The sequence below is a fragment of the Podarcis pityusensis genome (genome assembly GCF_964106645.2).
Source record: "Podarcis pityusensis genome assembly, chromosome: 10".
In the NCBI taxonomy this organism is placed as follows: Eukaryota; Metazoa; Chordata; class Lepidosauria; order Squamata; family Lacertidae; genus Podarcis; species Podarcis pityusensis.
In genome coordinates this window covers 47783808-47796988 of record NC_138035.1, presented here as the reverse complement: position 1 = coordinate 47796988, position 13181 = coordinate 47783808, and the positions used below count along the sequence as shown (strand labels likewise).

Sequence of the window (13181 nt, the reverse complement as noted above, 5' to 3'; positions counted from 1 at the left end):
TTGAGACATTCTGTGTAGGCATATATCTACCAAGCAGTGTCTGTTGTTGATAAAGGGTTGTATCCACCTAAGTTCTACTTGGACTAGGCACATTGAAGTGAATGTACCTAAGTCACATCCATTAATTCCAGTGGGTCTACTCTCAAGTGTGCCTAGCATTGGCTGCAGCCCATGGATATTGGTAACAAAAGCCAGAAAACACACAGAGCTCTGTTGGCACCGTGCCTTTGTAGAAATAGAAATTAGTTTCAAGTAAATGAAAGGTGAATATCTGTTTCTGCAGTACGTGGCCCCAGTGGTTTGCCCAGTTTCTTGTACTTGTTTGATGAAATGAACAGTTCCCAAAAGGACCTATTTTAAAATTTAAATGACTGGTTCCTGATTAGCATTCAGGTGTGCCATAGAACTGTGGAGTCACTTGGTGGAAAAAAAGGATTAAAGTTTTAAATCTACAGCAACAGAGTGAGGAGGAGAGATTTTTAATCTCAGTGCTGCCATAGTATAGTGGATTATTTTGTTCAAAGGTATCTGTAAAAGTAAGCATTTCTATGACATTAAAAAGTTACTCCACTTGAAAGTAGATAGAAGAATATACCAATTTGAAATAGGAATATATTTATGGGAGGGCAAACTGGGGCAGTTGCCCAGAATGGCAAATCTGAGGAGGGAACAAGCTGATTTGCTGTCACATAAATACCATATTTACTCAAATGTCATGCGCACCTTTTTTGGCCAAATTACATTGCAAAAATTAGGATGTGCATTAGATTTGATGGCACATTAGAGTTGCCTAAATAGGGTACATCTGTGGCTGGGGGTTCCCTCTTCACACAACCAGGAGCAGGGGATAAAGTCTTCCAAGGCTTAGCATCACTCAACCCAGAATTGCACCTCGGCCATTATTATTCTCCTGGCTCAACCATGCCAATGCATCAGAGCTGCATGGACTCTTCTGGAGCTTCAGAACAGGACAATGATGGGCGGCCACGCCATCACCTTGAGGTCTGTTTGTTACCTATGCAATGGCCTTACCAAGAGAGAGAGGAAGAAGCCTGGGGAGCAGGTGACAGAGCATCAAAATTCAGCACTGACTGACCTCTTGTGGCCGCAAGCCTGCTGACATGATTGGCATCCTGGGTGTGCTTTCACTTCCTCCACCTCCTGCTTGGTGGTTGCTTGGGCACAAGTCATGCCCACCCTCCTTTCTTTCCAGGCAGCCTTGTGGAGTCCACTGTGACTTAACAGTGTGTGTGGTTGGAGTTAAGTCAAGAGACCCTGCACATTTTGAAGAGCTGGGATCTGGAGGAAGGAGTGGACAAATGGAAGCAGCAAATTTATTCTGCCCAGGGGCAGCAGACACCATTATGCACCACTATTTGGAAAGTAAATTACAAGGGGACTTAAAATCTGAAGAGAAGTCAGGCCAGCGTGCAGATAAAATAGCTTGTAAGAGTCTTGGTTGAATTATTTAATGGGGACCAAATTTGCAAAATGGATTCTCTCAGACAGATATATATTGCGTGGATTTCAGCTTAAACACAAGCAGTGTCCATATTTCAGTCTAATACTTACTAGTTGAATTTCACTACTACCTATAGAGATCTACCTTTTAGTATTTAGTGCAGCTCATTCGAATCCTGTTAATTTGTGGCACAGTGTTATATTGCAAGTGGTACTAATTGCTTCTTGCTCCACTTGTTGTTGTTGCTATTTGGACTATTAACAACTCACTGCTTTAAAAATTGCACTATGTTCTTTAGACTGTGTGCATTTCCCTTTGTGCCAGGTTGTTTTTTTTCCATTTTCATTTGAGAATCAAGCCATAGTTGGTTAGTTTGTCTGTGGGACAACAACTCATAGTAGCTTGATGAACAAAACATGGCTTAGTGACATGTGTGAACCAGTCCATTTGTCCATCTGCGGAATATGAGAATATTGCTAACAATATGACTTCAGAATTTATAAATCAAACAAAAGCTTCCACCCACCACACCCAAAAAAAGGTCAATAGGCAATATTATTAAATTGGTAAGGGAAGTGAGAAGTGAAGGGGGGAGCAATCATTTTTAAAATAAATCCTGATTGGCTGGCTATCGGCTTGACCAATCACAAGTGGGTAAGGAGGCAGTCCACCAGGGCCTAACACTTTTTGCCACGTGCGTTTTCTTGCAACAGTTTCTGATGGGAGAGGGCGATCGCTGAGGCTCACATTTTGACCGGTTGAGCCTGCGATCCCCCAGGTCAGGAAAGTGCAGTGGTGGGATGGCAATGGGTAGGGCTGGGCGAGCCGTAGCTGGCTGTTGCTGCCACCAGTGCTGGGCCCAGGGGCAGCCTGGGCCAGACTTTGCAAGGCTCAGAGTGCAATCCACCCCAGCGCCTAGTGGATCAGGGCCTTTGGATGTTGCCGAGGGGCGCAGGGCCCATTGGCAGCATTGGCCCAGCTCTGCAAGGCATGGAATGAAATCCACCCCAGGCCTAGCCGAGTGGGGTCATCTGGTGCTGCTGACTTGCATCTAGCAAATAACTAAGTGTCTACTCAGAAGAAAGCCGTGCTGAGTTCAGTGGGCCTTACTCCCAGGTAAGGATGTGTGGGGCTGTAATATTTTATCTAGGCAGCCAGGAATCCTCTGGATGACAAGATCTTTTTGCACCAGGTCAGTAAGGACCGCTTGCTTTTTAAAATTCTCACATATATACTGAACTCCCTGTGCACCTTTTGGACTGCTTCTGTAGCTTTCCCCCTCTGCATCAGATAACTGGGGTCAAATAAGTGTTTACTTTTTATAATACATGGAAGATGGATCTCCCTTGGGAGGTTCTGGACTCTCCTTCCTTGGAGGTTTTTAAGCAGAGACTGAATGACCATCTGTCATAGATGCTTTAGCTGAGTTTCCTACATTGCAGGGGGTTGCACTAGAAAGATGACCCTTGAGGTCCCTTCCAGCTCTGTGATTCTATGTTCTTCTGATTCAACAATATTTCATTATGCTCTTATTATTTTATGTATTTGTATTTTGTATAAATTGTATAAGTTACAGATAAAACATGTTCCATTTAAAAGCAAATCATTTAAATAGCTACCATTCTGCTGGTAGAAAGGGGCGTATGGACATAGCCGGGATTTTTGTTAGGGCAGCAGGCTTTTGTTTGGGGGGGGGTCAGAACCTCAGATTTGTATTGATTTTTACTTACTGGGGGGCAGCTGCCACCCTTGGCTACACCCATGGGGGGGGCACAGGAAGGAAACAAGGTCGGAAGGGGATCACAGTCAGGAAAAGGTTGGGAAACACTGATGTAAGGTATAATATAAATATTCTTTTCAGCCCTGAGTGATTTCTAATCAAGTAACTTCCAGAATATATATGATTAACTGCAGTGCCTTTATCGGTAATAGACAAAATACATAGTGTAGTGTCCAGGATCACATTCTTACCTGTAAGTATACTGATTTCTGTAATTACTTGTTTCCAAGATTTTGTTTCCAAGACATTGGCACAACTGCACACATGACAGTGAGATCCATGCCCCCCACAGTCCCACCAGCACAATGGTGATCCTGACAGCTGCCTAATAGTTCCCCTTGCCTCAGTGCAGACTGAAAGTTGAAGAAAAGCCATTTTAATGGGTCATGCGTTGACTACTTCCCCATGCCAGCAGCTCATTTTTAGTCACCTCATTATTAGATAATGAATTGTCATATCACTGACATGAGAATTTAGTAACACACGTGCAGTCAGTAGATAATGGATGTCATATGTTTAAGAAAAAAAGAACAGGTTAAAGGAGACGAGGTCACTGGAGTCTGGTGTGTTTCCCACCTCCTGTAGACATGGTTTTGGAGCATGAAAAGCCTTTTTTGATTTTGAAAAATATCTCCCTTTTGCTGAAGGGTTCTTTACGCAGTTGAAAGTCTTGCGTCTCTCTGAAGCTCAAAAACCCCATCCTTTGAGATGGACTACAAAGTGATCTTGCAGCATGTTCAGTACAAAAGTAAAAAGCTAAATAGCATGTGAAGCATGCAAATGGAATGAAAAGTATCTCCAAAATCCACCTCTTCCTAAGAATATTTTTAAAAAACTGCAAAAGGCCCACAGGCCTTCTGCAGGATTTTAGTATTCTAAAAAGTGAACTGTGTCCCTTGACACAATTGATTTGAAAGGCTACTCTGTTTATATCTGTGTTCAAGCATACACTCTGATATGTATGTTCTTCAAGTCCATCTCACTGTCGTCTTGCTTATTCATTCAATAGGAAAACACTTCAGTTTGGGGGATTTATTTGAACTTGTGAAAGCAGAGCTACAACATGAAGCCAAGCACAGTGCATAGTAACTAGGCAAGACGTATTTCAATGGATTTTATTTTCATTTAAATGCATTTAGTTTTACTGCTTTGACCTATGATCAGGCTTGAGACAGTGAACAAACAGCAGCGAATAAGCCTGGCCTGTAGCAGTTACACAAAAGGCCGTGTGGTTTTTGGGGATGGGGAAAACCAATCCAGAAAGCAACCATGGCTTCCTCTAGGAGCAAACTCATGTGTTGGGAGCAGACAGAAAATGGAGCCAGGATGGGACCACTGCAAAAATAATAGGGATAAATCAACATACTTAGGAGACCTCCAAGATATGCAGAACTACTACTACTACTACTACTACTACTACTACTATTCATATTAATGTGGCAGAACATGCACAAAAAAAACCCTGCCCAATGTGGATTGATCATGCTGAGTAGCTACAGAATGCTTGACCGTTAATTGGAAAAGAAAAACAGATAACCGGAGGACAATGGAAAGAGATGTTGTATTTTGTAGTTGGTCTCCTTTTGCTTACAATACTTGCAGGTGGGCATGTGTGGTTGCAGAAACCCTGAACGAGAACACTCCTGCTAGGAGGTGTGGAGACCCTGCAGGATTTTGTTGGAAGTCTCATTTGTTAAAATTGTATTTATCACCCAAGGTCTGGAAACGATGCAACTGCTTTTCCTGAATAAATCATGCCCATAAATGTACTGGAGTGTATTTTATAGACTTTCTTTTTATCTTTTAAAGTAAGGCCTTGCATTTCCACGCTTTTGATGTAGCCGTTCCTACTTTTAAGATTTCAAAACATTTTCTGAAAAGGATAAAATATTGAGTTTTATTGTATAATTAACAAATTAAATACAGCAGGTACTTTCATTTCCTTTCAGTGTGCTCCTTATCTGTCAGGTGTTTTTTTTCTTTTAGTCATGTCTCTACCAGCTGCCTTATTTTACTTATTTACACAGTTTTGTCTCTCTCTTTGGCCAAAAAGCTCCCAGAGGCAATTTTCATAAGTGCAATTTTGTATGGGTTATTATACTTGCCTGGGCATTTCAAATTATGGGGCAAAGTGTCCTTCTTATTTAAGCAGTCTGGGGTAATGAGTCTCTACTAGAAGGGAACAACATAATGTTCAGGAGCGGAGGGAAAACTACTCACCTCTGTAAACTTAGAAAAATACTAGCTTCAGAGTAACAGACGTGAATGGCGTGTAACTCATCCCTGTTAACCTGGTCATAGCTATGCAGTTCTTGCGATCAACCATGTGTGCCTTGCTGATCAAGGTAGATAGTGAAGATATCTCTGAGCCCCACCATTATTAGATTATTTCCTCATAAGCTTCAGGTGTTTGAGCTTGTGCACATTTAGAGATTTTATTTATCATTTGGATTTTTTAAAAAATTTTTATAGCCTGCCCAGAGTCCAAAGACTAAAACAGGTAATAATTCATTTTCTCTAAGCTCACCTTTAACTTCTTCTGTCATAGGTCATGAAAACTTACCATATGTATCATACAGAAAGCATCAGTGCAGAAAGCAAACTAAAGGAAGCTGAAAAACAGGAAGAGAAGCAAATTGGGAGGTCGGGAGATCCTGTTTTTCACATTCGGATGGAGGACAGACACCAGAGACGCAGCTCTGTGAAGAAAATTGAAAAGATGAAGGAAAAAGTATATTTATCCATTAATACCACTTAATCATTTGAAGTTAATGAATTGTAGTTCCAATATTCTTCTGAGCTGGGGGCATAGATCTGTTGTAAGGATGGCCAGTCAACAGGAGGTGGACTTGAAAGGGGATTGGAACTCCCATTAGTGCTTTTGTTGTTTTATATTATGATTAAATCTTAAATCTAAGGCAGAATGAAGCTAAGCGTACACAGTGGAGACTTGAAAATAGCAACATACAGGCATATTTTGGAAAGCAGCAGCAATTTAATACATACTGACCATGTAGTCAATTTGCTGTTACTTTTTGAACAACACTCATTCATTTAGAATTTGCTAAGTGAGATAACTGGTGCATTTTTACCATATTTTAATGCTATTCTTTCCCCCTCAGCGTCAAGCAAAATATTCTGAAAACAAGCTGAAATCCATTAAAGCCAGAAATGAGTATCTGCTAACCCTTGAAGCAACAAACGGCACTGTGTTCAAGTATTACATTCATGACCTTTCAGATCTGATTGATGTAAGTAGCTGGTATTCATGCAATTCTTACATGAAGGGGTCACAAAGCCTCTAAGCCCCCTACTCACTGCCCCCTTGGCCTTGACATGGTTAGGATGGTTTCCCTTTTCTCCCTTGAAAAAGCTCACATTAATTCTGCTGGATCTAACTTGAACACAGATCCCTTGAAAACAGTTGTGTACGTGTGTGTGTGCAAAAATCCAGAGGTGCCCATGGGCCTAAAAAAATGTTTGACGCTAAAGTATCCTGCTCTGGTTAGAGCCAGGGGTTTGGAAGGACATAAGACAGTGGCCGGATTCACACATCACTTTAAAGCAGAGTTACACTAAATTACAGTTTAAATGTGAACATACAGCATGCGGGTGCACACTGCTGAAATTGCAGGTGCTTCTTCATGCTGTGTTGGGAAGCAAGCCAATTTTTTTTGAGAAGCAGTTGTTTGTTGCTGAAGGGCATCCCTTAACATCTGTACAAACTAACTAAAGCTCCATTAGATTATTATCGAGACCTACATTGGCTCCCAGTACGTTTCCGAGCACAAGTCAGAGTGTTGGTGCCAGCCTTTAAAGCCCTAAACGGCCTCGGCCCAATATACCTGAAGGAGTGTCTCCACCCCCATCGTTCAGCGCCGAGGGCCTTTTGGCAGTTCCCTCACTGCGAGAAGCCAAGTTACAGGGAACCAGGCAGAGAGCCTTCTCGGTAGTGGCACCTGCCCTGTGGAATGCCCTCCCATCAGATGTCAAAGAAATAAACAACTATCTGACTTTTAGAAGACATCTGAAGGCAACCCCGTTTAGGGAAGTTTTTAATGTTTGATCTTTTATCGCGTTTTTAATATTCTGTTGGGAGCCGCCCAAAATGGCTGGGGGGACCCAGCCAGATGGGCGGGGTATAAATAATAAATTCTTGTTATTATTATATTCAATGAATATTACCATTTGTGTGGGAAACACACAGTGTTTTGTAAACATTTCCCTTATGCACAGGCACTGCAGGTCTATATGCTAACTCACAGTTATGAATAGGTTGACCATATCTCCTAAAGTTTTTCTTGTGATAATAGGCATGCAATATACGATGGGTAGCCCATTTTCATTAAATATTCTCATTCCTTATACAAGAATTGTGTTTTTTTAAATAAAAAAACTGTTTAGAAGCATAAGGTAAAGTTGGAATAATGTAATGATCAAATAAACAAACAATTGTAGTGCACAGTTCCATGTGATCCAACTTTTCTGTCTTCAAAATGGTAGAATAAATTGTACTGTGATAAAGATTAAATAACATTTGTCAAGCCCATTGAAAGATAAAGAATTTTACTATGGATGGTTTCTCTTATTAAGTGCTTGTCTGTTCATTAGATAGTACTGCTGAAATTTGCTTTCTGCTTTTTTAAAAAACACAACTTCTTCTCCTTCATATTCTGTTAGTGTTGCGATCTTGGATATCATGCAAGCCTGAACAGAGCCTTAAGAACATATCTCTCTGCAGAGTATAACCTTGAAACCTCTCGACACGAGGGTCTGGACATCATTGAAAATGCTGTTGACAATTTGGAACCACGAAGTGACAAGCAGAGATTCATGGAAATGTATCCGACAGCCTTTTGCCCTCCAATGAGATTTGAGTTCCAGCCCCATATGGGTGATGAGGTCAGTAGCTGTTGACTTTTCATAGACAGAAAAGGATAAAAATCCAAACAAAATTTTTGTTTGTGCCTGGATGAGCACTTCCCTCTGTTGTGAACTTTGATTTCCTTTTTGTTCATGTCTAGCTTTTATCCACTCAAACAAAGGGTCTAGCTAGGGTAAAACGAGAGCCAACATTATTCATACAGACGCAAGAAGATCAGCAAACAAACTACACCAAGAGAATGTTTTGTGTAGAACTTAATTTGCCAGCTGCTCTAAACAAATCCCATGCCAAATGAACCCTTCATTACTGCGCATTGAAATCTGCCACAACATGGGTAAACTCTCTGCAGCTTGGCCAAGTAGCTTTCGGCATACAAACAGAGCAAGAGGAAAGTTGTTTTTATAGCATTCTTATGCTGCTCGTGTTTCTCTAGAGCATCCCTGAACATCTTCAAAAATATGGTGAGACACTGGCTATTAACATACAGCTTTTTGGAAACTTGGAGACGGTATTAGAACCATCTTCCTACAGTACACATGTTCATTTTTTGTGTCTTCCCATGGCCTTTAGTCAGACTCTATACCTGCAAATTTCCATGCCACGTCAAGCGATGCTGGGAAAAAGATGAAACCAATATCCAGAACTTTATCCTGATTTCTGTTATAGATGTGTAAATATGTGGCTCTGTTGGGTGTTGCCTATGTGTCCATGGTGATTATTACTGTTAACTCCCCATCTGTGCCTCAAATACACATGCCTAAAACAGTTCCATTTTACACATCCATATGATTGCCGTCATTCCCGCTATTTCTTTTTCTTACATGGATTTCTCATAAACATATGTACAAACTAACACATAAACACACAGTAACAACCATACATCCCAGCGGGAGCCACTCTGCTGAGAGTCTGAAGGCATACTTTGCTGCCTCCATTGCATCCTCATTATGACGTCTGCAGAGCTTTTCCAGGTTGTACGGGGCCTTTTACAGGCTGGCCCAAAGGAGGTGGTAGAACCAACGGTAGCTCGCTGTGACTTGTTTGCAAAGCATTTTGAGGATAAAATTGCTTGCATCCACCAAGACCTTGACTGCTGTTATAGCAGATGAATCTCATGGGTTGTCCAGAGCACAGTCTGGTCCTGTTATGTTGGATAAGTTTCAGTTGGTAAGGCTCAAGGATGTGGACAAGGTGCTCGAATCCGTCAGGGCGACTGCTTGTGCTCTAGATCCTTGCCACTCTTAGCTGATAAAAACCAGCATGGAGGGAACAGCTGGCTGGGCCAGGGAGGTGATCAATGCCTCTTTACGAGAGGGGGTGGTCCCTACCTGCTTGAAGGAGGCAGTGGTAAAACCACTCCTTAAGAAACCTTCCCTGGATTTGGAAAACCTAACTACCTACTGATCAGTTGCTAATCTCCCTTTCCTGAGCAAGGTTCTGGAGTGAGTGGTCACAGACCAGATCCAGGTGCTTTTGGAAGAATCTGATTTTCTAGATCCATTTCAGTTGGGGTTTAGGCCCAGTTTTGGCACAGAAACTGCTTTGGTCGTCCTGTATGATGACCTTTTGTCGAGAGACCTTTGTCCCTGACAAGAGAAACATGTCCCTGTTAATTCTTCACAACCTTTCAGCGGCTTTTGATACCATCAGCAATGGTATCCTTCTGGAGCGACTGTCTGAACTAGGGGTGGTTGGCACCGCTTTGCAGTGGTTCCAATTCTACTTGGATGGTTGTTCCCAGAGGGTGTTGCTTGGGGAATACTTTTCAGCCCCATGGAACCTTCAATGTGGGGTTCCACATGGCTCAATCCTATTACCCTATGTTGTTTAACATCTACATGAAACCGCTGGGTGGCGTTATCTGGAGGTTTGGAGTACGTTGTCTACAGTATGCTGATGATACGTAGCTCTATTTCTCCTGTACATCTGCAGGTGAGGCAGTGGAAGTGCTGGACCAGTGTCTTGCCTCAGTAATGGACTGGATGAGAGCCAACAAACTGAAACTCAATCCAGATAAGACTGAGGCACTGTCAGTGGGTGGTTCCCTAGACCGGATGGGTGGGAGATCGCCTGCTCTTGATGAGTTACACTTCCTCTGAAGGAGCAGATTCGTCACTTGGGGCTACTCCTGGATCCTTTGTTGTCGCTCGAGGCTCCGGTGGCCTCAGTGGCCCAGAGTTCCTTCCATCAGCTTTGGCTGGTGGCCCAGCTACACCCCTATCTCGACAGGGATAGCTTGACTACTGTTTTCTATGCTCTGGTAACCTCAAGGTTAGGTTACTGCAATGTGTTATATGTAGGGCTGCCTCTGGAGATGGTTTAGAAACTTCAGCTAGTGTAGAATTCAGGGGCCAGGTTGCTCACCGGAGCAAGATGGTGTGAGCATGTTACACCTATCCTGGTCCGACAACACTGGCTACCAATTCAATTCAGAGTGCTAGTTTTGACCTATAAAGCCTTAAGCAGCTCAGGACTGCAATACCTCAAGGACTGCCTCTTTCCGTATGAACCTACCTGGACCCTGAAATCATCTTCTGAGGCCCTTATTCATGTGCCTCCTCCTCAAGAGGTCCAGAGGGAGCAACACAAGAACGGGCCTTCTTTGTAATGGCTCCCCGTCTATAGAGTGCTCTCCCAAGAGAAGTTCACCTAGCACCTTCATTATACACGTTTAGGTGCCAGGCAAAAACGTTCCTTTTTAACCAGGTGTTTGGTTGATTTGATTGACATCCTATGCCCTTTAAATACGTGCAGGGTTTTTTTGGGGGGGGGTATTGGATTTCTGTATTTTGTGGTTTTATATTTTGATTTTATTCTGTGAACCTCCCTGAGGCCTCCAGGTATAGCGTAGTATATAAATTCAGTAAATAATAATAAATAATAATAATAATAATAATACATGGAACAAAACCACTTGACTGGACAGAACAACCCCGTGAAGACTAAGCATGCTCAGTGCTGACTGGCTGCTGAGGGAGTAAAGAAACACCAGGTGGGAAGTGAAATGCAGTGGCTCCCTGAACAGGGAGAACTTCACACTGCAACATTACGTTGCAGGTTCCATTAGTTTGGTTTGAATATTTATTGCCTTTAAGTAAGGCAGCATAATTTGCATCACTTATTTTGTCCTGACAATTGCTGAAGTGATCCATTAAATGCAAGCAGAATCATAGATACATGTGTTGGTGAACTCCCCACCCCCGCCCCACCCCCCAATTTTTACCTAATCTCTTCGTTTGATATTTCATATTCAGGTTTCTCAGGTCAGTGTCCAGCAGCCAGTCCAAGGGGAACTCATGCTTAGGTATCAGCAGCTTCAGTCACGACTGGCCACATTGAAAATTGAAAATGAGGAGGTAAGATGGACTGCAGTTTGTCAGGCGTAGCATTGACACTCCACATAGTGTCTTGACAAATATCAGGGCCTATTAGCCATGACTCCAAAATTTTTGAAAATATTATATTTGGCACCAAAAATGAGAACATATACAGAGAGGCAGACCGTTGTTCCATACAGCTCAGTACTCCCTGCTCTGACTGGCAGTGGCTCTCCAGGGTTTCAGGCAAGGGACCTCCCCAGCCTTACCTGGAGCTGCCAGTATCGAACCTGTGATCTTTTGCGTGCAAAGTGGATGTTCATCCATTGAGCCACTGTTCTTCCCGGGGGGGAGACAAAACAAAACACTGGCATGGAAGGTTGAAGCAACTTTAGTGCTGTGCCCAAAACATGCTTTGTTGGGGGCCAGATGCCATTGGAGGAAAGAAGATGCAGGTGGCATGTCCGCCTCACCACAGGGGGAATAAAGTAACACTCACTTAGGCAAGGGTACTGCCCAGGCTGACATGACCTTTTTCTTTCAAGGAAACAGCCCTGAAAGGGGATGCGCTGGATCAGGTGGCTCTGAATCAGCTTTTGTTTCAGCAGATGGCTGCTTGCCCTGCCACCCAGAACACTCAGAGGGAGGCTGCTGTAGCCCTGAGAGAGGCCAGATTGCCTGGCAGGCCCAGTTGGGCCCTTCAGAGACACCTGGCCCTGCACTTCTCCTTTCAGGGCCAGTTTTTTTAAGAAAGGGGGTGGAAGTCTTGCAGGCCTGGGTGATCCCACTAGACCAGCGCCGTTTCCCTTTCCTCCTTTTCATAGGACCCAGAGCGAAAAGGAGAAGCGCTTGGCAGCTCCGTAGTAGGCCTCTCCTTCTGCTTCTTCCTTCAGCAGCCTTCCCAGAAAGCTCACAAGCGGCAGGGAGGGCCAGACCACCAGGAAGACACACGGAGGAGGTGCTGCCAGGGTGGTTTGGGGAGTCTCAAAGGGGAAATTGCCCAGGGCCCGCTGAGCACAGGCAAATAAGGGCTGTCAGGAACTACCGTATTTTTCGCTCTATTGGACGCAGTTTTTCCCCTCCAAAAATTGAGGGGAAATGTGTGTGCGTCCTATGGAGCGAATGCAGGCTTGTGCCATAGCCGCACGCAACCCCTCTGGCAGGGAGAGGCTGCACGGGGCTATGGCTTCTTTAGCCCTGCGCAGCGTCTCCCGGCAAGGGAAAAAAAATATTTTTTTTCTTGATTTCCCCCCCTAAAAACTGGGTGCGCCCTATGGTCCGGTGCGCCCTATGGTGCGAAAAATACGGTAGTTTGTTTAGTTTTTGCACTTATCTCATAAAATGCATTGAACTACTTGATTGCAAGAAAAAAAAGCCTCATGAAAAAAATGGCAACACAATAACATTATCAATAAAAACAGTTGAAAGCAGCTGTTTAAAACACTCAATAAAAATAATTAAAATGGACGATAAGCTAAAAAGGAGAATAAAACACATGTCGGCAATCTAAATCTCCGGGTGGGCTTGCCTGAACAGTGAAGTGAAGGGGGCTGCCTTATGTCAATAGGCATTACATGTTTTGGCACTGCCATAGTAAAATACAGATTTCTTACTAATGCAAACCAGTATTATGTAGCACCTGTAACAAGTACACTCAGCAGCTCCCTTATTCCTACTGATGGTGGAACGTAATTGGTCTGTTTTTCTGCTTGATACTATGAAGTGCACCTTTTTAAC

At 43.2% G+C, this 13181-nt stretch overlaps 1 protein-coding gene and 1 long non-coding RNA gene across 6 annotated transcripts in view; one reads left to right on the top strand and one right to left on the bottom strand.

Moving 5' to 3' along the window:
• SRGAP1 (SLIT-ROBO Rho GTPase activating protein 1) overlaps nucleotides 1-13181 on the top strand; it is a 114182-nt gene that overhangs the window by 74446 nt on the left and 26555 nt on the right. For 2 of the 3 annotated variants that reach the window (XM_081022309.1, XM_081022308.1), the window contains 4 exons: nucleotides 5791-5973; nucleotides 6365-6493; nucleotides 7923-8144; nucleotides 11382-11483. In XM_081022309.1, coding sequence (XP_080878435.1) covers nucleotides 5791-5973; nucleotides 6365-6493; nucleotides 7923-8144; nucleotides 11382-11483 — 636 coding nt within the window. Of the gene's footprint in view, nucleotides 1-2583; nucleotides 2655-5790; nucleotides 5974-6364; nucleotides 6494-7922; nucleotides 8145-11381; nucleotides 11484-13181 lie in introns of those variants that run through there. The other variant, XM_081022310.1, reaches the window with a different exon arrangement.
• Nucleotides 3169-13181, bottom strand: part of LOC308486086 — a 47804-nt gene continuing 37791 nt past the window's right edge. Inside the window, exons 1-3 of one of the 3 annotated variants that reach the window (XR_013990935.1) lie at nucleotides 11351-11468; nucleotides 5806-5941; nucleotides 3169-3595 (exon numbers count right to left, since the gene is read on the bottom strand). This is a non-coding gene — a long non-coding RNA (uncharacterized lncRNA). The other 2 variants (XR_013990936.1, XR_013990934.1) reach the window with 2 other exon arrangements.